The sequence below is a fragment of the Vombatus ursinus genome, unplaced genomic scaffold (genome assembly GCF_900497805.2).
Source record: "Vombatus ursinus unplaced genomic scaffold, bare-nosed wombat genome assembly UNPS02014768.1, whole genome shotgun sequence".
NCBI classification, from domain to species: domain Eukaryota; kingdom Metazoa; phylum Chordata; class Mammalia; order Diprotodontia; family Vombatidae; genus Vombatus; species Vombatus ursinus.
In genome coordinates, this window is record NW_020954546.1 from 2715502 (window position 1) to 2742045 (window position 26544).

General features: G+C 40.4%; 1 protein-coding gene across 1 annotated transcript; it reads right to left on the reverse strand.

The window, feature by feature from the left end:
* Positions 1-6700: 6700 nt before the first annotated feature.
* LOC114042798 (protein SLFN14-like) lies at positions 6701-21572 on the reverse strand. The gene is made up of 4 exons (XM_027861525.1): positions 20498-21572; positions 15914-16030; positions 12873-13581; positions 6701-7544 (listed from the first exon to the last, which is right to left on the reverse strand). Exons 1-4 carry the CDS (start codon positions 21555-21557, stop codon positions 6704-6706), a joined length of 2727 nt encoding a protein of 908 aa, XP_027717326.1. The 5' UTR covers positions 21558-21572; the 3' UTR covers positions 6701-6703.
* Positions 21573-26544: the final 4972 nt, after the last annotated feature.

Genomic DNA, 26544 nt, shown 5'->3' on the forward strand with positions numbered 1-26544 from the left:
AGAACCACTGAAACCAGGACCCCACCTGGCATCGATAGGGCAGTACTCACTGGAGTTGAGATCGAAAATAGTCACAAGTAGCCCTGTTGCACCTATACCAAGATGTCTGACTATTATCCCCTCAATTGATTATACTCATCCTGTAACAATTCTTCTTTAAAGAATATCCTTTCTGTGTAGTAATAAAATCACTTTTCCATACCATACCTGATTCATGTATATTTATACTTTGGGTGACTTTTACTTCCTCCCACCTCCCCCCACTCCAACCTCTTTACTCAGCTACTGGTGAGGACCCCTTAGACTACAGCAAAAACAGAATTGATTTTAGGATCTGAGGTGGGGGTAGAATTGGAGCACTAGAGATCCTAGGTCCCTTGTTGAGGAGATAGGCAACCTCAAAGCAATGAATTCAGAGAAAACTACAAAAATTAGAAAAAGTCACCAATCCCTATGACCCCAGCCTGGGGGTGAGGCCCCTAGAGGCAACGCTAGTTATTTCTGTTTTCCCTTAGGTTTTTAGAAGTACTCCTGAAGGGGCAGTGGGGTTTCCTCCACTGTTTTGGGCTTGAACCTCCATTATAGTGTATTTTACCAGTTATAGTTAGTATCTCCCTTACGTCATTGGTACCTTCCAAAGATCAGTCCCCTGGATGTTGTTATTGTTTATCCTTTGTTCACGAAGAGGATTAATGACATATTTGATCAGTTAACATTAATTAGCTTTTGCAAAGGTATATTTGCTAAAAAGCTATAGCAAGAACAGAACTTACAAAGTATTTCCCCCCCCCCAAAACCTGGGAGACTCCACTCTCCCTGTGACTCCCAGGAGAATGGGCTGTACCTTAAAGCAGTTGCTACAAAACATTTGCCCAGCAAAGCTGGAATTTGGCATAAGCAATGGATGAGTCATCTCAGCGTCTTGGCTGCCCTTTGCCCCACTGCTATGCTGGGTTCAGCAGGTCTCTAGAGCCTTCCCTCCTCACCAGGCTTGGCTGTTCATAAAATCGAGAATGGATTCCATGTGTTAGACCTCTTGCAGTTCACTCTTTTGATCTTTGCAAGCTCATAAGGTCACAGTCTCCAATAAAGGACTAGAATGAAGGACCACCACCAAATAACCACCGATAACAAGAATTGTATCTACCTGCTGCCCCCACTCCCTTCCCCAGGGAGAAGAGAGAGAAAAACTTTGGAAGCTATAAACACCTAGGGGAAGATAGCTTTTCAGCCTGTCCCTGGATTCCAGTTTGTCATCCTAGAAACTTGGGGGAATTTCTCTTTGGGTGATATTGGAGCCTCTTTCTTGGTTTGAGTTGAGATCTCTTGCACCCAGCAAAGAGCTCATATACTTTTGCATGTTTCTTGGTATATCCTGATCTGTAGATTTTCTACAATTCCTGTTTGCTGCTTTGCTTGGATAAATGAGTTTACTTGTTACTCACTTCTGTAATGGTCTTTGTATAACCAGCACTGTAAGCAGTGGGAAGAATCCAAGCTAATGGGTCTAAGTTTGGGGCAAGCCTTCCCTTTTAAGCTATAGATTACTCACCAGGGAAGCAGCTTTTGTTCTGGTTCAAAGTTGTATCCCTAGACTAGTATTTGGGGCAGGGGAAGGGGGCAAAGGTAGATACAATTCTAGTCCTTTATTGGAGACTGGAGAAAAAAACACCCAGCCTTAAGGTACTCCTGGAGCCTACCTGCCTGTGGTACAAGCTCAACCCCAGGCTATCCTCCTCTCCTCAGAGGTAGGCCAGATTCCAGAGGTTCACACCACTGAAAGCTGCATTTAAGACAATCCGAGTACACGGTAATAGCCACATTGTGCCATGACTAACATTGATAGACTTAACCCTTCTCAGCAATGCAAGGATCTAAGACATCTCCAAAGGTCTCATGATGGAAAATGCTATCCACATGCAAAGAAAGAACTATGGAGTTTGAATTTAGGTGGAAGCATACTATTTGCTATTTTTTCTTCTGTTTTGTTTTGTTTTCTCTTGTGGTTCCTGCTATTGGTTCTAATTCTTCCTTACAATGTCACTAATGTGAAAATATGTTTAATAGGAATGTATATGTATAGCCTATATCATATTGTATGCCATCTTGGGGAGAGAGGCAGGGAGGGAGGGGGAGAAAATTTTAAAATTCAAAAGCTTATGGAAGTGATTGTTGATAAATTAAAATAAATTAATTAAAAAAACAAAAAAAAAGACAATCCAAGTAGACATGCATGTTTTATATGGGTGCACTCATTTTACACTAAAAATAAAAACAAAAAAAAATCCACCTTTTTTTAAAAAAGGAAAATATTGCAATATAAGAAACAAAAATTGGTTCTGAAGAAACTTCAGTCCTGAGGCCCTACTGTCTCGATTGGTGGCTGCTTGCCTGACTGAGACTACTATTTCAAAGAAAGTCCCAACTGTTTCTCCACTCTCTCCTCTAGAGCATCTCCTTCTACTTTTACCATAGATTTATTCTGTTTTCCACCTTCATCTCCTCTGCCATACTTTTGGAACCATTAATCATGATCTAATCAACTCTGCTATTGTTCCTGGGTGGGGTTTGTCAACCTATTCTCCCATAGCCCCACTCACGATGCCTGCAATAAAAGTGCTAGTCCCTAGCAACCACTCTTCTTTCTGTGTGGTTTCCTCCACTAAAATGTAACCTCCTTGAAGGCAACCAGGGACTGTTACTGCTTTTCATTTGAATCTCCAGAATTCAGTATGGTCCTTGGCACATAGTAAGCTCTTAACCAATTTATTTTAATGAATTCAAAGAAATCCTAGAAAGCTCACATGAGGGATACAGAGTGAAAAAAGCGTTAACAGAAGCAATATACCATGATTATAACTATGTAGATGAGGGTAGCATTACAAAAGCATGCACCTTCCTTTGGATACATGAGATGACTTTGTTACTACCTTGTTATATTAATGTATCCATCTTTTGTTGATTTCATTAACTGGTTTAAAAAAAGAACCCAACAATACCACAATTGTGCCATAAGGTATGCAATCATTTACAATTTCAATTTTTTTCTTTTGTTCTTATAATATACATGAATATTTGTACTTATCAGTATTACTCTGCCTATATCCCTCATACAAAGTAGGGATTCTGGAAAACAAAGGCTTTGCTATTTTTTCTATCCATAATTCTGTTTAAAGATCTTACCTAGCCTTCCATCCTCGATCATTTTGCTTGCTTGTTTAGCCGTAGTTTTTCTGAGGGGCATTCTTTTGTTAAGTCTCATCTCAATCCCAGATATATATTTTCTTTTTTTTTTCTTCAGGCAATTGGGGTTAAGTGACTTGCCCAGGGTCACACAGCTGGTAAGTGTCAAGTGTTTGGTCTGAGGCCAGATTTGAACTCAGGTCCTCCTGACTTCAGGTCTGGTGCTCTATCCACTGTGCCACCTAGCTGCCCCCTTCCCAGATATATTAATGAAGAAAGCAGTATAGCATGGTGAAGGTCATTCTATACCCCTGGGTCATAGATCTCATAGGATCATAATGTAACAGGGGTGTGACACATTTGTAGACCTTATCAGCTAACTAAAATGACTTCTCCACATAGTGGACTCTAGGAAGCTGCTTCTGGGAGAATTGTTATGATATGCAGAGATAGACTGGAAAGATAGACTGTGTAGCATGCATAGATATTCTGGGATGGGTTTGAGTCAATTAACCATCTGCTGAAGAGAAGGCTCTTTGATTTGAAGTAGAGGCATTCAAAAAGTCCTGTCAGGTTCAGTTATATTTGGGGGAAGCTCAGCAACTGGTGAAGACAATGAAGCCCATGACCTTATGAGTTTGAAAAGTCCAGAAGGCTCCAGGTTTGTAGCCAATACAACATTGATACCTTAAAGAGCAAGGAGCAACTTTTGGAAGGGACCTTTGGGAACTCAACCCAGTGATAACTGAGACTTGGGTTAATCTAGCTCATGTTGCAACTGGACATAAACTTGGTTAGATCACTGCTTTGTGGGAACTGAGCTAAGCTCAGGCTAGGTTGAAATGTCTCCTGCTAAAAAGGGCTTGGGTATACTTTGTGAGACTTTTCCCTCCTCTGGTCCATTGCCAGGGAAGCCTCTCCTTCTTTCTACCGCAGGAAATAGTTACCAATTCCTCTTACAAGCATACAGGTTAACAACGCTCAAAGCACGAGCAGTTTCTTTATAGATTAGGGGAGACAGAATTCACATCAGAATATTCAATAAATAATTTGCCTGCCAACATGCGACGCTCCACTCAGAGCAAGTGTGTTTCTAGACCCTCACAGTAGCGCATCTAGTAGGGTTCTAGTTCAAGATACTTAGGGGTTGTTCCCCCTTATTGGTGCTCCGCTTCAAAATCCTCTCTCTGTACATTGTTGCTTTTGTTCCATTGGCCTCAATAAACTCCTTTGGTTACTTCTCTCCAGGAATATGCTGGAGCCAGCTCCAATGGCTCAGGAGAACCAACTGTTAAATTTTCCGTGTAAGCATTTACTCTTCAGAAATTGGCAAGTGCTGCAAATCAGGGCTTGGTTTATTGTGTTTTTTTATTGTTTAGACTTAAGAGAGTGATGGATAAAATGTTAACAATGCAAATTAAATTGAAAAGCCTGTCTTGCGCACATCACTGGTTTTCCCATCATGGATCCCTTTCCTAAACTGTTGCTGGAGCCATGCTCCCTGCAGTTCTCTGTAACATCCAGCAGATGGCAGTCATTTGTTTCTTGTCGCAGATTCCTTTCTCTATGCTGTGAGCAGTACTTCCTGAAGTTCTGCTCCTGTTCCACCAGATGGCAATCACTTACTTCCTAATTCCATTCAATTCAACAAGCATTTATTAAGCCCCTGCTGCATGGTAGATGTTGTACTAGGTGCTGGAGATTCAAAAACAAAAACTAAAGTCCCTGCCCTCCTAGATATTACACTCTACTGGATTGTAACCTTTTTTTTCTGGGGGGATTACCTCTCCTCAGCCCCAAAGGAGGAAAGCTCTCCAGAAATCCTGTCCACCAAGTACATTTGTGGTTTTCCCCCTCTAAAGCCTTCCCTTGTAACACAGGCCCTGGGGACCCTTATGCGACACACCTAAAATCCCTCAGGGGTATCCCTTTCAGTACTTGGTATTTATTGACTAGATTCTCTCCTGTCGGGGTTTTCATGATAACCTATCTGACTGATCTCTCCCTCCTTTGCTGGATCAGCGTTCACATTCAACCCCGCATGGAGGCTAATTCCCCAAGGCTTTCTCCTGGTCTTTATTCTATTCTCTTCTACACTTTTTCTCTTGGTGACCTTGCCACATCTCATGGGATTAGATATAATCTCCATGCAGATGAGCCTCAGTTTTACAGATCCAGCCCCAGTCTTTCTCCCCGGCTCTGCCCAGCCTACCTTGAGGTGAGATTGCTTCTCTGCAGCTTTACCAGCTGTTCCTAGTTCTGCCCTCCCAATCCAAGGAAAACACACCTAAGTCCTTCAAACACTAGCTCATAGCTATCACATGCTTCTCCTAAGCTTTCTGTTTTCTTTCTTTCTTTCTTTTTTAGCGAGACAATCAGGGCTAAGTGACTTGCCCAGGGTCACACAGCTAGTAAGTGTCAAGTGTCTGGTCTGAGACCGAATTTTTAACTCAGGTCCTCCTGACTCCAAGGCCGGTGTTCTATCCACTGCATCACCTAGCTGCCCCTTAAGCTTTATTCTCTTCAGGTTAAACATCTCCAGTTGTTTCAACTTATCCTTATATGTTCATTCATTCATTTATTCAAGAAACATTTATTAAGCACTTGCTACGGGCCAGGGATACAGAGTAAAAAATGAAACGGGCCCTGCTTTCAAAGAGCTTACCTTCCATTGGGAAGAACCATGTAAGGTAAGTAAACAAAGCGTATACAAGGTAAACTTGGTGCAAAAGGGATGGAGACGAGTGATGGGAAGCCTCAGGATAGACTTCAAGCAGGTTATGACATTATCTTAAGGCCCTTCACCAACCTGATTGCAGTGCTTTAGATTCTTTCCAGCTTACTAATGTCTATTCTAAAACATAATACCCTTGGGACAGCTAGGTAGAGCAGTGGCTAGAGCACTGGCCCTGGAGTCAGGAGGACCTGAGTTCAAATCTGGCCTCAGATACATAATACTTCCTAGCTGTGTGATTCTGGGCAAGTCACTTAACCCCAATTGCCTCACTAAAAATAAATAAATAAAAATTAAAAAAAAAATAGTACCCTGACCTAAATACTGTATTCCTCATATGATCTGACCCAGGTTCTCTATTGTTCTGGATGCCAGCTCCCCACTCTAGCCTAAGTGAAGCTCCATCAGTAACTAACTCTGCAACCCTGGGCAAATCACTTGAACTCTCTGGGTCTTTTTCTTCATATGTAAAATGAAGCAATTAAATTTGAGGAATGATCCCTAAATTTCTAAATCAAGCTATGGAAGTATCCTAGGTGAAACGGTATAAAATTAACATAATTTCATAAATAGATTAAGAAAGCGAGACTCGAGAGACCTAATTTAATTTCTAGCTCCATCAAGGAATTGCCATGTGACCTTTGATAAGTTGCTTCATCTTCCTCTGCCTCAGTTTCTTCATTTGTAAAACAAGGAGCATAATATCTCCCTATCTGCTTTAGCAAAAGGATTGAATAAATCCCAAGTTCTGAAAACATTGGCCATCTGGATAACTTATAATATGTTTCACAGGTCCTCCATCTTTTCATATAATAGATATAGGTGCTTAATAGCTTTGGATGCAAAGCAGAGCAAGAGATTTTGGGGAACCTCAGGCCCAGAACTGGCAGGAATGAGACCGAACACAATCTTTCTCTCCAGGCCTGAAAACTGCTGAATACTGTCTAGAATGATAGAGCTACCCAGAACACCAGACGCCCTGCTGAATCCAACTTCTATTGTCCTGTGGGTCCTGATCGATTTCATCACTGTTCGAAGAAGAAGCTCATAGTGTTCTCGGTCCTCACTCCTACTGCACAAAATAGCAATATCTTTAGGAGAATAGCCATTTTGGAAGAGACTCTGACATCTTCTTGCCACATGATTTGCCAGTTCTTCCTCTGTCAGATCACTTTCTTTTTCACATACTCCAGGTAGAGCGTAAGCATGGATAGCATCCTCATATAGATCTTCCCTAAATAATGCCAATGACTCAGGAGGCATGTGTCCAGGTTGGTTTTCTTTGATCTTCTTCATTTCTTGTTTCATGACCTTTGCTATTTCTAGAGCATTATAGATCTCTGCAGTGAGTTTTTTTCTTGGATATTGCATTAGTGGAAGTGGAAGGCCACTGACTCCTTTATGACTCGCTTGAAAAGGGTCTATAAAGAGCCACAGAATCCCTTGGTGAGGGTTTTTCTTTCCAGCCTCCTCACCTTTGGGGTGGCTGATATTCTTAGCTTTTGTGTACCAATCTCCATCTTCACTGTAGAAATTCTGAGCTTCATCTATTACTATGTGTTTAATCTTCAGGAACTCTCTTCTCATGAAAGTTTTCCGGGTCTCAGCTTGGCAGCTACTTTGCTGGCTAGGAGAGTAAAAGAGAGTATGGTTTCAACCACATGAACAAAGGGAATATTATTCATTAGTTATCTGTCTGAGCCAAAAACTAAAAGTGAAGTTCTTTAGTTCTTACTTGGGGATTACTTCATATTGTAGTTCACATGAGGTTCTTGGTAGGTTAAAGAACTAAGCCAGAGTTCCTGTTTCACAATAGACCATGTGGGAAAATGTTAAGCCCTCCTCTTTTGGTCAATTCAGGGTAAGGTAATAAAATCTCAAGCATGACTTGTAATTTGAAAATCTAAGCAAGGTGATTTTATTACTTCCATTGTAATTAATTTTTGCTTTTGACAATACATATTGACAAGGCTGTTATGTCAGTTAAATTTAGGCTATAATTAGAATATAAGTTCTTTGAGGATAGAGACTTATTTTAATTTCACCTAACACTGTGCCTGGCTTATAGTAGGTGCTTAATAAATAAACGTGTATTGATTGATAGATTGCAGCCCATTTCTTCTTATCCTGTCCTCTTTATACATAGAGAATAGCCATCAGTCAACTTTTTACATATACAAAATTTTATGTGCAGAAGAGATGTGCTCCCATCAAACTTTCCTATACAGCAGTTTTCAGGGTTCCAGAGCTATGATTTTACTGGTATTGGGAACCCTTGATGAGGAAACTCCCTCTACTGAAGTAGATCAGCAACTTGTAGTCTTAGAGAGGTAGAGGACAAATGAACCTGCCAAGGGTCATGTAGCCAGTTTGTGTCATATAGCAAATTTTAATAAAGAAAAATAAAATCTCCATTATATTTTTGCTAAGGAAATAAAAAAGCTTTTTATAAGGAAATCATTAAGATTGTAATCAGTACCATAACATGGGATAGCAAAGTCTTTGGACATCAGCCGTGGTATGGCTGTCTGCAGAACTTTAACCTTTGTAACACTTCTTTTTAACATTTGTAACACTTCTTGACTCGAGTACCTAGTGCCTTCTCTCTCGGACCCCAGGAACTTCTCTCTTTTATATAGATTCCTTGATTTATTATTTGTATCTCCTAGAACTTTTGCTTCCCTTTGACTTTGGTTTGGGTCCAGTCAAGTCAACAAGTATCTGTTATGTGCCTACTATGTGCCAGATACTGTGCTAAGTGCTGGGGCTACAAAGAAAGGGAGAAAAATAAATAGAGCTCCCAATCTAATAAGGGAGATATCAATCGAATAACTATGTATAACCAAGGCATTTATAGAATAACTTAGAGGTATCTCAGAGGAAAGGGCACCAGGAAAGGCTTCTTTGGATGTTTAACAAAAGACTTGAATTGAATTAAGCTATGAACCAAAACTTACATGGAAATTGTATTAATTTACTGGATCCTGGTCTAAATCAAATCCAGAGAACATTTTTTGGGCTATATTGCAAATCAAATCAATGTATTTTTTTTATAGTATCATTATATTACCTTTAAAACCTTGCTCTGTCAAACATCTCTTATCTTTAATCTCCCTATTGGTTCTTTTTGCCTTGGCATACAAACATGCTCAGGTTTTCCCTATTCTAAAACACAGCAAAACAAAACTCTTCCCTTGAATGGAATACTCTTTTAAGCTATATCCCATTCCTTTCTATGATATCCTGTTCAAACTATATCTTATTTCTCCCCTTTACTGTCAAAATTCTAGAAAGAATATTCTATACTCACCAACCTTGATTTCTTACCATCTACTCAATCCCCAATCTTTTTTCCATTTAGCTCATATCCACATTACTGAAACAACCCTCTTCGAGGTCACCAACAACCTACTAGTTGTCAACTGAGTGACCTTTTCCATTTCTCATACTCTGACTCCTGACAAGCATTTTACGTGCTGACCAGAGGTTCTATCCCCAGCTCTCTCCTTATCTCTCTTTACAATCACTCCTTTGGTGACCTTATCTACTCCCATGACTTCAATGATCAACTGTGCATGCAGGTTACTCTCAAGTCTGGATCTCTATCTTTGATCTCTTTCCTAAACTACTTTACTGTATAGTATTTCCAATTGCATGCCAGACATAGTTATCTGGATGTCCTTTAATCAACCGAAACTTAAAATGTCTGAAATTGATTTATTTGTCTTCCCCGATCAAAATTTGTCTATCCCATAACTCTACTCTTTCTATGAATGGCACTTAGGCTTGAAACTGAGGTATATTATCTCTTATACTTCTCTATCCCTCATCCTCCAAATCTGATTAGCTGAGAAATCCTACTGATTCTACCTTGGCAGTATCTTTCACATTTGTCTCCCCTTTTCCATTCCTACAACATCTATTTTATTTTTCACCTGTACTACTGTGAGTTGTTCTCTCTTCCTCTGGTTTCCACCATCTTTAGTTCACCCTTCACTTCACTGCCAAGCCAATCTTCAAAAGGCACATCAAAAACTACTGCAAAACTTTCAGCAGCTTCCACTGGTCTTTAAAAATACATTAATGGGGGCAGCTAGGTGGCACAGTGGATAGAGCTCTGGCCTTGGAGTCAGGAGGACCTGACTTCAAATTTGGCCTTAGACACTTGGCACTTACTAGCTGTGTGACCCTGGGTAAGTCACTTAACCCCGATTGCCTCACCAAAAAGCAAAAAAAAAAAAAAAATACCTTAAGGGATATATAAAGTCCACTGATTGGGATGTACATATTCCTTTCATCAGCACACCGCCCAGTTCATGCACACTCTCATTCTGTGCAATTCTTCTTATCCATACTTTCCATAACTATACCACAAAGGATTGACCCAACATGCTAGGGATCTTTCCGAGTCTTTACCAAATAAAGAAATGAGACACTTGGAATGGCATCCAAGGCTTTCTATAATCTCAGTTCAACTTTACTTTCCAGGTTTATCACCTACAACACCCCTGTTGTACTCTGAATTTTAGCAAGACTGAAATATATGCCTTTCCTGAACCTTGTCCTGCCCTCTTCCTTCTCTGTCTCCTTGTGTGTACCATCTCCAGCAGTCTACCTCCACCTCTCAGCCTACTGAAATTGTTTCCTTCCTTCCAAGTCTAGCTTAGATGCCACTTCTTCCATGAAGCCTTCCCTTGTCTCAGCAGTTTTATAAGTGGTTTCTCCTTCCTTAAATGTTTTCATATTAGTCTATTTGGATTTCTCATAGGAACTTTTCATATTGCAACTTGTATCAAAGTTATTTTCATGGTTGTCTTATTCTCCCTGAGGGGAACTTCCTGTAGATGAGCTCCATTCACTGTTTCCTTTTTTTGTATCCCTAGTGCCCAACATTATATCTTACTCATAATTGGTACTAAATTTTTGTTGAATTGGGGCAGCTAGGTGGCTCAGTGGATAGAGCACCGGCCCTGAAGTCAGGAGGACTTGAGTTCAAATCCGGCCTCAGACCATCACTTGACACTTACTAGCTGAGTGACCCTGGGCAAGTCACTTAATCCCAATTGCCAAAAAAAAAAAAAAAGGGATTAAATTTTTGTTGAATTGAAGTGAAGGTAGTTAGGCACTTTAATGCTCCATGAAACATGTAATCTTATCAATGGAAATATTCTTTTCTCTTGCTATAGATTATAACTCACCCACGCCTTCTCACCCTATGCAATTCTTCTCCATGTCCTTCCATAGATCCTTCATGGAGAAGCTAGCTAATGTCCTATAGTCTTTCCTTTAAGTCTCTTTATACGTCATGGGTACCACAAAAACAGCACTCACACCATCATCTTCCTGTTATCCCTCACTCTTGCTCCATGATGAGTGGACTTCCTTTTCCAATCATACAAATGCTGGATGGTACCTTTACACCATTTATTGTCATCTTTGGAAAGCCTACACGTACCACATTGCACTTCAGGTTATCCACAGCTCTGATTCTTTGGAGATTGTGGTGTTCTAGCATTTACAACCCTGTGACATCACTGTTTGAACACTGGTGTAAAAAAAAAAAAAAAAAGCTAAGGACCATATCAGGATTGCTAAAGCCCTGTACAATTTCCCACATGGAATCTAGCCCTAGTTTTCCTCTTACTCAATGCTGGACCCGATTCATACATATATCTGGATGCTTTTCCTATATAAATATACTGTGTACTAACTCAGTGAACTGGCAGTCCAACTACAAGTCTAGTCTGAACAATAGACATTTTTTATCCATTTGGTTTTTGCTGTATGGATAGGCTAATCTCTTTTAAAGTAATCATGACTCTCATTGAAGTTTTATACTCCTATAGTTTCCTGGAACTTTATGTAATCAGAACAATGTCATCCTAAAGAGAAAAAAGCACCTGGAGAACTTTACTATTTATACAAAACCTTCTTTCTTGTGGACCTTGTATTGGACAAGCTTTATGAGCCATGAGCCAAACACTTTTGGCTAGTATATGTCTTCTTGTCTTCTATCTTGTTCAAGGTTAATGATCAGAAGGTCAATGCCAAACTTATCTCTGTTTTTACTTTTGTCAAGAAATCTTATATGCTCTTGAAGCAGTTCAAACCAAAACAGAATCTATGTAATTTCCAAAACAATTAAATCAGAAGAAAACCGGGAAATCAAAATACTCTCTGAATCAAATTGAATCTCAGGTTCTTCAAGTGAAAAATGATGGCTTTGGAAAAAATGATAGGTAAAGTCCTTTCCAGTGCTAAAATTCCATGATTCTATGAAATTTTATTTGGGCTAGTTCCTCATATATCTAATGTTTAATATTGCAATAGCAATAACGGTACACATCGCCATTAAGTGTTGTTGGCTAACACATGATGTGCCTATTTCCTGGAAAATTTCTTACACTCAAGGCTTTAGATCAGGGATTTTAAATCCAGAGTCCATTCATTTGTATTTCAAAAATCTTTTGATACTATAATTCAATAGACTCGATTTCCTTTATAATCCTATATATTTTAAGCATGCATAAACATGATTCTGGTTTCATCAGATTTCTAACAGGGTTCATGACACAAACAAGGCTAAGGACTCCTGCTTTAGATTCCAAAAATAAAAAAAATAGAAAAGAAAAGAAAAGAGAAAGAAAGAAATCAGTAACTTAATTAGCTATTTCTGAAAACAGTAAGTTATGCATGCTGACTTTAATGACAATAAAGAGTATAAGAACCTGAAGGCTATTTAACTATGCACCTATCTCCTTCAGTTGACTATTTAGAAATGGAATGTTAGTTTGGGCGTCTCAGCTTACCCAGAAGCTCTGTCAAGACACACAATAACATGGAATTTACTGGGCATTTGTTTAACAATTGCAAGTGTTGACTGTAAAGAGTGACTGAACTTTGATTTCATTTTATTTAGCTGGTTAAAGTTTTAGATTACTCAGGAAACACCTACCTTACAAATTTTCTCAGGGGGTCATTTTCACAAAGGTAGAGAATTTCTTTTGCTTCACAGTGAAACACGCTCCTAATCTCTTCTAGGATTTTGATGACCATAGCAGTTTTCCGGGTTCCTGGCAAGCAAAGGATAAATAACTCCCTGGTTTCCTGGAGGCTTTGTGAAAACAGCTTAGATTGGTCAGCTACTAGCAGATTCAAAAATTGGGAGCCAAGCTGGTCGCTTAAAAGAGAGGTAAAGCAGAGTAAGACTATTACAAGTGATTGCAACAAGTCTTCTAATTCATATTCTGCAGCCAGAATGTAGGATTGGGGGTACTGTACTTGGATGATCCCACACTGAGGGCCAGGCAGGTGCAAAAGCTGAGGAATGACACAAACTTTTCCAGTGTAACACCCCACACTGGCAAGTTTCTGCTTTAGCTGGAGAGCAGTAAGTCTGGAATATTCAAGCCCATTCATCTTATCAGGTCCCTTGACAATAGTATAAAGTGTCGGGGGACTGTTAACTGCGATAAGGAGAGCATCACACAGGACTCTATCATCCTTCCTTAAGCCAATGTCAAAAGCCCAGCTCCTTGAAAATATGAGGATCCCCCTTGAAAAGCAATGGGTCTTCTTCTTCATTAGCTCCTCTAGTCCATCGTGCTCCAAGAACAGCTCCTTGCAGAGGGATTCTGGCTTGAATCCTATCTCCTGTGGGGTCACTGTAAATTCAAAGAATTGAAATAGGTTACAAAGCATTACAGTGCTCCAGAAAGAGAGCATGCGTTTGAACTTGTTCTTTTCTTTTTTTAAGTTACAAGGTCATTTACTATGTTTTAAACTCAATGCTTTACAGATTAAAGCATGCAGAATAAGCAATTGTTGGGTTAACAGCAATCCTGCTTATTCTCCCTTCAGAATGCGTACAAAACACCATTCATTTCCATTTTATAACATCACTGAAATGGAATTCCTTTTAGTCGCAAAACTACAGGATTATTTTGTGCACATAGAGAAAACACTGCTCCTGGCAGAGTTCTTGGAGATGAAGCTCTCCAAAATATAATAATGCTGTTCTTTCATCACAAATCTTTGCAGTATAGAATCATATTTATATAGATATGCCTTTCTTTTTTCTGTGAGGCAATTGGGGTAAGTGACTTGCCCAGAGTCACACAGCTAGTAAGTGTCAAGTGTCTGAGGCTGGATTTGAACTCAGGTCCTCCTGACTCCAAGGCCAGAGTTCTATCCACTATAGGTATGCCTTTTTGATGGGGAATAATCCACATCTTTGACACTGTAAAGAGGCCAAGAACTCTGAAGAAGCTATGAATCAGCTCTGCCGAGTAAGAGGGTGGAGTGTCCTACTAGAGAATGGGGAATCCTTATTAGCCTTCAAAATCAAAGAACAAAGTTAACACCATAAGGGAAGCCCAATCCAATACAGTGAAGGCAGATCATGTTGGGAGTTAGCTGAATGAGAGAGATCATGGCAATCAGCAAGTTGTCATCAGGATCACTTATTAAGGTACAGTAGGAGTTATCAGAGGAAGCCCTGATTTTTGGCCCCGTAGAAGGAGGCATGTGCTCTGGGCCAGCTTCTTTCTGAGGAATCTGCACTTTGAGTCATAGAAAGGACTTAGTGCCTCTCGACAAGAGATAAGGATATCAAGAACGTTCTGCCAGAAGTCATAGGGCAGGAGTTCTTAATCTTGCTACATGAACTTAAACAAAAATTTTGATAGCTATATTTCAGCATAATTGATTTCCTTTGTAATCCTATGCATTTTATTTTATGCACTTAAAAATATTTTTCTGAGGAGTCAATAGATTTTACCAGACTGCTAGTGGGGTCGATGGAACAAAAAAAAAAAGTATTAAGAACTCCTCCTATACTGTGAGAATCTCTATATACTGTATATTTTGGGGAAGGTGAAGTACTTGCTTAATAATATGAGACAGACTAAACTTCGTCTACTTCTTGTAAATTACCTAAACGTGGAGACCCTTCTAAAATTCCTAGTAAGAAAGGAATTTCTGAAAGTATGGGGAAATTGATTACTAGGGCTTTCATAGAGGGTGAGAGGAAACTGCATAGAAAAAAATCAGTGAGGGAGTATCTGGAGCCCAATTATCAGGACTAATCTCGGAAAAAAAAACTATTTGAAGGTCAGGCTGCTAGGGTTGCTGACAGGCCTCCACACTTCCCAGGTTATGATGCTGTGCCTGGATCTCCTGAACTGCAGTGTAATGCAGGCCTAAGTGAGGAATCTTCTTGGAAAAGAACCCATATCTCCCTTTCAGAAGCCTGGAAAGTCTGCATCAGCCCTACGACTCAAGCACTACAGTATGGGTGAGCCCCTGAGTTTAAAAAAAAAAAAAAAAAAAAAAGAGTGGGGCAGGGCAAGATGCCCTGGTGGAAAGCCTTTAAAGAATGGCTTTGGGACAGCTAGGTGGCGCAGTGGATACAGCACTGGCCCTGAAGTCAGGAGGACCTGACTTCAAATCTGGCCTCAGACCAAACACTTGACCCTTACTAGCTGTGTGACCCTGGGCAAGTCACTTAACACCAATTGCCTCAAAAAAAAAAATGCAGAACCTTGAGAAGGCAAAACCTGCAATCACATGGCAAGGATGCTTGCAGAGGCAGTTTGTTTGTATTCAGGTTTCCATTCAATGCAAAGCAGAGAAGCACTTTGAGTTTGATAACTCAGGTGGACAGTCTCCTCTAAAGACTGAGATCGAGAGGATTGCTGAAACGTGAGGAAGCAGTAGAGATCAGGTTATAGCACGTGTGTGGGGTGTGTCCTGCCCCTGGGCGCTAAAGGTAGGCGTCCCTCAGCAAGGATTCAGGGCGCATGTCCGGCTACACAGGAGGTGCCCCTGCCTGGCAAAGCAGGTGTTCTCCTCCTGATCCCTGCTTTGAATGTTAAGTCTTACGCTTGCATTTGTCCAGAGGAAAAGTTAGAACAAGCTGTTATCTGCTCCTCCCTCCTTATCCTAAGGTAGAAACCAGACACCCCTCCCCCCATAAATGAAACCAAAAGTGGATACCTGAAAGCAAACTTTGCTGCAGGGTCCTCTTATGTAACTGGGCTTGTTCTGGACAGCTTGATCTGTGGAGTGGATCAGTCGCTGACTGGTCCTTGTCCTGAGCCACGCTGGGATGAGCTTGACAAATCAACATAAAGTCATTTCAGAAACGAATCCTTTTTCATTCTTCCTTTCACTTTTGGAACTACTCTTGTTACATTCTGAGCTCCTCTTGACATTGTATCAGCCGTCCCCTTCCTTTACCCTCTCTCAAAGCTGCCAGGAAATTTGGGACCTCTCACCGGGTGGTAGAGGTGTGGTACAGAGAAAAGAATGCTGGGTGCAGAGTCAAAGGAGCTGAGTTCAGATTCTGCCTTCACCTTTTCTACCTGAGGGACTTTAGGCAAGTCACTTATACTCTTGTCACACCTAAGAGGGCCTTGCTTTGTCTTTCAAGGCTTCAGAAGGCAGGTCTAGCAGTAGATTTGGGGAAGCAGAGTTTGGTACTGTGGAGGGACAGACTTCCTAACAACTAGAGCAGACCAAGAGCAGAATGGAATTTACTCAGAGGTAGTGAGTTCTCCGTCACTGGGACTCTGAAAGGATGACCATTTATTGACTATACTGTGGAAGAGATTTCTTTTCAGGTAGGGTCCGGCCAGATAGCCTCTTCCAGCTTTGGAACTTGAGTTTTCTAAGGTCAATCACACTAAAGTATAAAAGATGAGTAAGGATTAATGTAGTAACCTCTCCCCTAGATGTCTGCATGTTACTCTAACCTCCCGGTAATATTTATCACATATTACCTTAGGTTATGATTTTATTGGTGTCTTATCTACCACTCCATCTACTCTAAGATTATCAACTTCTAAAGAGAAGGAATTGTAATCTTACTGGAGCTTGTATCTCTCATATAACCTAAGGGCATTTTACTTACTGACAGAGTAGGCACTCGTTATTTATTGAGCTCAACTAAATGGGAGCAAAAAATGTAGGCCAAAGTTTGGTTCTACAACTGTGGAAGTTATAGCATCAACAAGCAGAAGGAAGAAGTGTCTTTTATGGGCAGGGTATGTTTGCCACAGCCTCTGAAAGCATACCATATGAGTAGCTGTCCTTTCTTCTTGTACTGCTATCTTTCCCTAATAGTATCTCAAAATACTTTACCCTTTTCCTTTGGTGATTACACTTTTATTTTTATTCTATTTCTCCTCATACAGGTCTTATCTTCCCTACTCCTTCAAGGCAGAGATTATGGTTTCTATATCTTTGACCCAGCTTCTTAACTCTGGGCATTGCTGATATTAAGGGCTTAGCAAATATTTGCTGAATGAATACATATTTATCACTGAACCACTGTTTTTGTATAACTTCAAGCAACCCTGGTTTTGGTATATTTATTTCAAGATGTCTTGCAAAATTCTAAAAAATAATAAGTATAGTTCATTTGAACTCAAATGGAATTAATTTTAGTTAATAGTGCTTTTGGGAGGGTCATGATGGTAGAAAGCAGGACTATATGTCCTGAAATCTAACAAACAATAATTAGATGTTGCAGCTCCAAAACAGACTGGGAATTGTGGTCTTTAAATTCCCAGGACATATCTACAATAAGACTTGCACCCGAAAGCAATGATGACTTCAACAGTGGGGTTTTTTCCCCTTCAGAAATGAAAACTTAGACACAATTACTCTTATGATGTAAACAGTTGTTCGTTTCCAAAGTTTATTTTCAGAATTAATGCTCTAATGAGAAACTGCAATGACTTAAAGCGCCTACTGCTAAAAATCACTGGGAATGTTTATGATTGGAAAAGGAGATAATAATAAAAACAGAGCATGAAACCTTGGCAGCCAGAGGATTTACCTTCTTGCCATGATTGTAAGAAGATATAGAGGAAGGCTTTCAGTACCTTAGCCTGCCACTAACTAACTCTGTGTGAGCTTGGGCAAGTTAGAGGACCAGGGTTCAAATCCCAGCTTTGCTAGTGGCAAAGTGGATACAGTGTAAGGCCTGGGGTTAGGAAGACCTGAGTTCAAATTTGGCCTCAGATACTTACTAGCTGTGTGACCCTGGGCAAGTCACTTAACCCTGTTTGCCACAGTTTCCTCATCTGTCAAATGAGTTGGAAAAGGAAATGGTAAACCACTCTAGTGTCTTTGCCAAGAAAACCCCAAATAGGGTCATGATGAGTTGGACATGACTCAAACTACTGAACAACAACAATCACCTGTCTGACCTTGAGTAAGTCACCTAACCCCAGTTTCACCATCTGTAAAATTAAGAGGTTGAACTAATTGGCCTCTAAGATTTCTTCTATGATTAACCATCCTGTTGATTTCTTTCTTCCTCTTCCTTTCTTCCCTCCATAACAATATCAGCTTCTTAAGGGCAGGAATTGTAAATGTACTCAAATTATTTTTATTTTTATTTTTATCCCATATAGCACTTAAGGGCACTTACAGGGAACAAAGAGTTGTTGTTCAGTTCTGTCTGACTCTCCACGACCCCATTTGGGGTTTTCTTTTCTTTTTTTTTTTCCAGCCAAAGACAAGGTTTATTAGAACCCGAATATTAGGCAGACTCTTAAGGAATGTGAATATTAGTGGTCTAGTGGCTAGGATCTGGTGCTTTCACCGCCATGGCCTGGGTTCGATTCCTAGTCAGGGAACCATATGATGAGGTCTAAAGGTTTAGGGGTGCTGAGATCCCTAGATCATGATACAAAGGTCCTGCCCAAAAGAATTCGACCCAAGCCTTCTTTCAGCCAAAGACAAGATTTATTAAAGATCTGCCATATTGCCAGACTCTTGAGGAATCTGAGAGTCTGTGAGGTATTGGCTAGATTCTAAGAATCTGAGCAGTGGCTAGATTTTAAGAATCTAAGCCCATTTGGGGTTTTCTTGGCCAAGATACTGGGGTGATTTGCCATTTCCTTCTCCAGTTCATTTTGACAGATGAGGAAACTGAGGCAAAAACTGTTAGGTGACTTGCCCAGGGTCACAATGCTAGTAAGTGTCTAAGGTTAAATTTTAACTCGGGTCTTCCTGACTCCAGGCCTGGTTCTCTATCCCCTGCGCCACTTAGCTTTCCAAATAAAGAATAGGCACTCAATATTTTTTGAGCTGAACTGAAGGGGAGAAAAAGACTTAGGTCATAGTTTGGTTCTATAACTGTGGAACTTCAAGCATCAGCCAGAAGAATGGAGAGGGAGCTTTTGGAAATACCCAGATGGATGAGAAAATTGAGTCATTTGAACACTGAAGCAATCCTAAAAAATCATGAATGCAAAAGACGTACATTTTGGTTGTAATTGTATTTTTTTTCCTTAGAGGAAGTCAATGAGAATTGATTTTATGGAATTTACCCAAAATGTTTTGTGGGAAAAGGAAGAATATTAATAAAAGATTTTGCCTGAAGAGAAGGGACATCAACTTGTAAAAAAGGCATTTTTTTAAAGAAAAGTACCACCTTTCCCCAAATTTATTGCTAATGAGTTTCATTCATTCATTCATTTATTCATCAAACAACTTTTTGATAAATATCTTCTACAAGCAGAGACTTTGGTAGTCACTAGGGGAGATAAATATAAGACAATGACTAAGCCTTCTTAGAGCTTTCAGTATAGTTGGAGGGGAGGAAATAGGACACATACACAAATATGCAATGTAACATAATATCCCAATTGTCATAATGCCTGCTGAGTTGGAGGTGGGAGGAGAGCGAAGGCTACCTGAAAGAGCTGGTGACTGTGCTGGATCTTGGAGGATGAAGAGGATTTCAAAAAGCAGAGATGGGGGGAGAGTCATTCCCAGGAATGAGAACAATATGAGCGAGGTCAGGAAAGCACCGGACATGCATAAGGGATAGCTTGGTTGAAGTGTAATGTATCTGGATGGGGATATGAGATAAGGCTGGACAGGTAAGAAGAATGTCAGGATAAGGAGTTGGGACTTTTTTCCACAAGCAAGAGAATGCTATTGAAGGAGAGGAATGCTATTTGAGGAGAGGAATGAATGCAGAATGAAAATTAATCTGGAAGTAGTATGAAGAATAGATTAGATAGATGGAGATGCTGGAGACAGGGAACTCCGTTAGGAGGCTATGCAATAGAATCAAAAGATCAGAGGATCAAAGCTTTAGAGCTGGAAGGAACCTCAGAGACTATCTAATTCAACCTCTTTGTTTTATAGGTGAGGAAATTGAGGCCAAATGATGTTGAATGACTTGCCCAAGATCACACAGGTACTAAGGAGAAAAGTTGGGATGTGAACCCTGGTCCTCTGGCTCCAAAGTGATGTTCTTTCCCCTCAATAGCCCAGGCCAGTGATAATGAGACCTGATATTAGACCAGTACCACTAAAGATAAAAAGAAAGGAAGAGAGATGCTAGAACCCACCTCAGCTCTCCCAGTATTATTCAGATAGCTACTTCTTTTGGTCCAGAAAGATCCAAACTCTGAATGTAGGTCTACAGGTCAAAAAACAAGGAGCTAGAAACAGAACTCTGACCCAAGTGCCCATAGTAGAACACTGGGAAGTAGGTTTCTTCTGGTAGGGACTGGACAACGATTTGGTGTTTTGGTTTTTTTTCTCCCCTTTTACCTGGTTGAATATCCATTAACCTGGACACCCATTCCTCAGCTTTCAGTCTTTCAACAAAGTTATCTCTCAAGATCCAGGAATTTGGGTCTTCTGCAAAGACAACACAGCAGAGGGGCTCTACTTTGACCACGCAGACATAACTATATAGGCTGTTATTATTATACACATCTATGATTTTGGTTGTGAAATTGATGTGTGGCTTCACAGAGCAAAAATGGAAGACGGGCAGTTTTCTTATGCAGCATTCTATCTCCTTTTCTAGTAAGACAGGGTCTACTTTGTCTCTTTTGCAGCCAAATACTTCATTGGTCTTATCATCCACTCCAATAATTAAGTATCCGCCTTTGGTATTTGCAAATGCGGAAACATAACGGGGCAGCATCTCTTTTATCCTAGGCACAATCTTCTTGCTTGTAAATCTTTTCAATTCAACATGAGTTGACTCAGTAAAGTTGAGTTTCTCCTTGTACAAAAGCTGGTCCTTTTTCAAAAATTCTGAGGCAAACAACCTTATGTCTTCCTCTTCCTGAACTTTGCTCATAAGAACTTTCTTGGGATGCCACTCTGGGAGATTTTCCCTTCCTCTTTGGATTTTTGATTGTTTCTCCTTTAGAAGTTCTAATGCTCTACTGGCAGTCAGGTTGACCGTGCAAGTTACATCTCTTTGGAATATATTTGAGGACAAACTACAGATTCGTAGTTGGGGGCCAGCAGTCTTCATGATCCAGGGTTTCACAAAAATGAAAAAATTGTGGTCTTGTTGCATGTAGTCAAGGAACTCCTGTGAAGCCAAAGGCAGAAGCTTCTGAAATGACGTTTCCAAATCTTGACCAAATCCATCACATTGGTAATTGTACCTTCTGTTATCGATCTCAGCTTTGATGACTCCCCCGCCTGAATTTAACAGTGCACATATGGCTTGGATGATTTTAGAATTCTGTGTCCTTTTCAAATGACTGTCGGTCATCTTTTTCCTATACTCCTCCCCAAAAGTGATGCTTCCCACTTCTATAACCACCTCAGCATAATGTGTTTCCATGTCAACCTGGAGTCTCTCCATCTTAGCAGCTGTCCTGTTCCCTAATATCACAGAAATGGTCTCCTGTAAAACAGTTTGGACAAATAGGACAGAGAGGTTCGGACTACACCAAACAAAATGTCAAATAACAAAGTGTTTTCTATAAAGGCAAAAGATTATTTCTAATGCCATGCCAACACCGAAATCATTCATGAGTCCTGGCTAGAAAGCACATTGACCAATGACTTTGCCAACATCCTTTACTTTGTCAGAGTGAACATCACAATAATGTTGCTGAGATTCCTAGCTATCCCTGCATCATATCTGAATGAGCCAACAGAGGACATAGGAAAAAGTGAAAAACAACTTAAGAAGAGAGTCAGGTAGCTTAGTCAATAAACCAGACATTAGAGTATACAGAAAGAAGAAAAAAGCACATGAATCAGTTAGAAGATGCTCTTTCTAAGAAAAATGAAGGGAGAAAGGCATGGGGAACCAAAGTGAATCATAGGCTAGAGTAAAACTCTTAAAATAAATGGAAATGGAAGTTTTTGAGAATTCTTTCTATAGTTCTTAACTTCTGTTATCTTTCCTTTATTATTTATTTATTATTTCCTGTGAGATAATCTCATTTGAAAACTCATTGAGTTCTCTCCTTTTCCTCAAGGACAAGGGCATTTCCTCATTGAATGGAATCATAGATCCTTGTCCCTTTGATGGGCAGTGAAAGATCTGATATAGGAAGGAATAATAAAAATTAGGTACATACTAGGCCTTGTACTTGAGTGGGGATCCAGAGGGAGCACGTGGTCCACAGAAAGTAGCCAGAGTGTATGGCCAGCACTGTGATCCAACAGGTAGGGGGGTCCCCCTGATTACCTTAGTCACAAAGGACTTGGGAGGGGATTAGTTAAAAGTGACACCCTTCTGTTCCTTTCTTTGACAGGTGAGGACCTGTTCTCTGATCACCTGTCCAAAGAGAAATGGCAAATTTAACTTAGGTCCCCTAGCCACATTTTCCAGAAAGTGAACCCATTTCCCTTTCGTAATACTAATCAAACCCTGGAAAGAACAGAGAGCCTCTCCTTTTCCTAGGCCTCCTTCCACTGCAGGCAGGGGCCATGTGAATAGTCTGAATGTCTATGAGAAGGAAAAAAGGGTAGAGAGAAATTATATTTCTCTTTCTCTGACTCTAGATTGCTTTCTAACCTCTTTTCCAATTTACTTGAATAAGCCAGCTTGAACTTCAGCAAATAAGAAAGTCATCTAAGCTAAGAGCATTTTGCTGAAGTGAATTTTATAATATAATAGAAAATATAATAATATAATATAATAATGGTATTTTATGTAACTCCAGAAGTTTCTGCTAAAGAGTCTGCACGTATCTGATTTTGAATGAGCTAGAGTTTTAGCCTTAGGTCTCTGAAATTGATGGTAATTAAATCTAGGGCTGGAGTTCTTACCCTGGGATTTTTGAAAAAAAAATAGTATTTTGATACCTGTATTTCAAAAAGGGGGTCCCAAAAATCTTAGTGGAGTCTTTAACTTTGATAGTTTTGAAACACCTGGCATAATTGATTTCTTCTATCTTATATATTTTATTCATTTAAAACATTATTCCGAGAAGGGGTTCATAGGTTTCACCCATCCGTAAAAGGCATTCATGACACAGTAAAGGTTAAGGTTAACCCCTGATCTAGGGGATCAGATTATGGAAATATCCTCACATTTCTTAATTTTTACTCTTCCTTCCCTTTGCAACTTTTCCTGCTATAGTCATAAACCACAAAATAGTCTGAAATTATTGTTACCTGCTGTTTCTTTTTGGAAGTTTCATGTCGAGGTCTCCCCTGAGTCTCAGTGGTTGTCTGCTGGCATAACCCTGCTGCCCTCTGATACCAGACAGGCAGGAGATGACACTGGTCTGACAGTCTTCATAACATGGACAGGCTGAAGCAGATTGATAAAGACTCAAGAGAACTGTGTGGGAATAGGATTAGTAAGGCAGGGATCTGACCCCAAAGATAAAATAAGGCAAAAATGAGGAAAATACAGGGGTTTTCAATACAGCAGCCTAGACTAAACTTACTACCTATAATGCACTGAGAGCTCTGACTATATACAAATACTTCCCACACTTTTAAATTTAACTTGCATAGATTTATATGCATCATATATTCCTTTGTATTCTGAATGTGCATTTTGACAGATCTAAAATTATCTTGCTGTCTTCAAAATAGTTTCTCTTTCATTTTTCCTTGCTCCTCCCCATATTGTCTTTTTCTCAGACACGAAGCTCAGCCTTCAAAAATATATACCGACAAAAGTTAACCCATAGTTGTTTTTGAAAATTATCTCTTCTTAATTGGGAAGGTTGTCCCAAATGGAACAAGTGACAGCCCAACTCTGCTGATAAGTCAGCTAATAACTTAAGAGAATGTCACTGACATTAGAAAATAGTGGAGTTTTGATGTGAACAAAGCCCGAGTTTTCAGCAGGAATTGCAAGATGGTTGAATTTTTTTGAGTTCAGTACTGCATTCCTATAACCTCTTTGGTATACAAGCGGGTCTACTTGCTTGGTTGTACATTTCACAAATATTTGGTGGAACTTCTAGGCTGGCATGGATTATATAATAGTGAGTAGCACCCAAGCAAAACAACTGAATGACCAGTTACCAATATCTCCTCACCTTTGGTCTAGCCCCATTCCTGGTTTTGGATTAATTTTAGTCTTTTAGCAGCAGCATCCTTGCACTCAAACTACCTTGTTTTTTTCCCAAAATTGGGTGAGTCTATATTTAAAGAAACCAGAAATTTTTAGAACTATAAAAGTATGTACATGGGGGTAGATAGTGTGGCACAGTGGATAGATCACCAGCCCTGAAGTCAGGAGGACCTGAGTTCAAATGTGACCTCAGACCAGACACTTGATGCTTACTAGCTGTGTGTCCCTGGGCAAGTCGCTTAACCCCAATTACCTAAAAAAAAAAAAAAAAAAAAAGGAAAAAGAAAAAAGAAAGTATGTACATGCAATACTTTCCATGTTTCCACGTACTAGTATGTGTCTCTAGTCAACTCTTTGAAGCCTTTTATGTGAAATGCTTTTAGCACTCATCATTTGACAATGATGCTGTGAATGATACAAAAATGACAGACTTTTGTTTTCCATTGATTTTGTCTACTGCTTTAGCATAGGAAGAAATGATGATTTTGACAGAGTGAAAATATAACTGTTTTGTAATAAATGTAGGGTTAGGGTTATATTTTTAATTTCAGTTTATGTGACTGCTTTATTCAAAATCAGAAATCCATGTGAATACTACCCCTTCTTATTCTCAGACAATGGCAACTGTATCCTGAGAAATAGTAACCACTAGATTTTTCTCTCCTTTGCCATATCAGGGATTTAATCAAAGGGCAAGTCAGATGGTAGCAGAGCCATAATTAGGAAGTTTTGCAATTGGGACAAGCACCAATTATGTTTGGGACAAGAAGGTCCTCTCAGTTATGGATTGGGGGTAGCTTTGACCCTCCTCTTTGGGGGGAAAGATAGATAGCACCAGGCTGTTCCCAAGAGAAATTGTTCCATCATCTCCAGCCATCAGACCATTTGTAACCACCAATTTTAACTAATTATTTTTGAAAAGGAGGTGCTATGGTAATTGTTTCTACATCTTGGCATCTAAGAAGCATGATTATTGGGTGGGGATGGAAGTGTGGGTGAGGTGGGGGGGGTAGAATAGGGGAGTGAAAATCTTTACAGAAAATAGATGCTTTTGGGCAGGGGGCTGAAAGGGGCTTTGAAAGTAACCACTCTAAAGACTCACGTTATCCTAAAGTATCATGATAGACCTGGAAAGGTCTTTAAAGACCACCCTGTCCAACTTCTTTATTTTACAGAGAAGACAGAGTCCTAGTGTTATTTATCTCCAATTTGGCTTGCAGATATATTGCGTACATAGGTGAGGGAATGAGCATATATTAAGCACCTACTGTATGCCAGGCACTATGTTAAGAACTTTTTACATCTCATTTGATCCTTACAACACCCCTATGAGGTAGGTGCTATTATGAGCCCTATTTTACAGTTGAAGAAACTGAGGCAAACAGGGTTAAGTGACTTGCCCAGGGTCACACAGCTAGTAGTATCTGAGACCACATTTGAACTCAGGTCTTCCTGATTCCGGGTCCTGCACTCTATCCAATTCACCACCTCGCTGCAGGAAGACCTGAGTTCAAATCAGGTCTCAGATACTACTAGCTGTGTGACCCTGGGCAAATCTCTTAAACCCTGTTTGCCTCAGTTTCCTCATCTGTAAAATAAGCTGGAGAAAGAAATGGCAAACCACGTCAGGATTTCTGCCAAGAAAACTCCAATAGGGTCACAGAGAATCAGATACGACTCAAAAGCAATAGCTTCCTGATTCCAGGTCCAGTGGTTTGTCGACGACTTCACTCGCTGCAAACAGTCGTTTGCATGTTGCCTTAGAAATCTGGGACTGTCTTAGCGAACTGCCTGGCACACAGTAGGTGCTTAATCAATGCTCATTGACTTTGCAGAGAAGGGACTAGAACCCAAGTCCCCTGACTCTGAATTCAGCACGCTGTCGGCCAGATTGTTGAAATTTGGCCTCCATGGTCACTGATCAAGCTTAAAATTAAAAAAAGGTGTAAAGGGGGCGTGGCCTGGAGACAGCTTTCGGCGCTCCCTTTTAGGCCCGCCCCCGGCCCCGCCTCCTTGCGTCCAGCCTCCGCAAAGCGCTTTACAATCCTCAGCCAGACACACAGGAATGGGCTACGGAAGGCGGACCAAGCCAAAAAGATTGAATACCGAGCAGAGCGGGCGGAGAAACTGCAGCGTGGTAGGCGGGACTGACGCTGCACGTGACATATATACCAGGTCCTGATTGGCTATCCCGCCGGAAACGCCTCGCCGGCGGCCGCGTCGGCGCAGTCTCGAGGACCTCCGGACGGACCGTGAGGAGTTGGGGGTGAGTTGCGGCGCGTTCGGGCGCCTTCGGCTGCCT

Excerpts from the sequence above, each read along its gene's own strand:
- LOC114042798 (XM_027861525.1), bottom strand. The coding sequence starts at position 21,557 with ATGGAGAGACTCCAGGTTGACATGGAAACACATTATGCTGAGGTGGTT. Across the intron at positions 16,031-20,497 it reads GTTAATGGATATTCAACCAG|CTCATCCCAGCGTGGCTCAG; the intron begins GTAAAAGGGGAG and ends TGATTTGTCAAG. Across the intron at positions 7,545-12,872 it reads CCCCTGAGAAAATTTGTAAG|CCAGCAAAGTAGCTGCCAAG; the intron begins GTAGGTGTTTCC and ends TTACTCTCCTAG.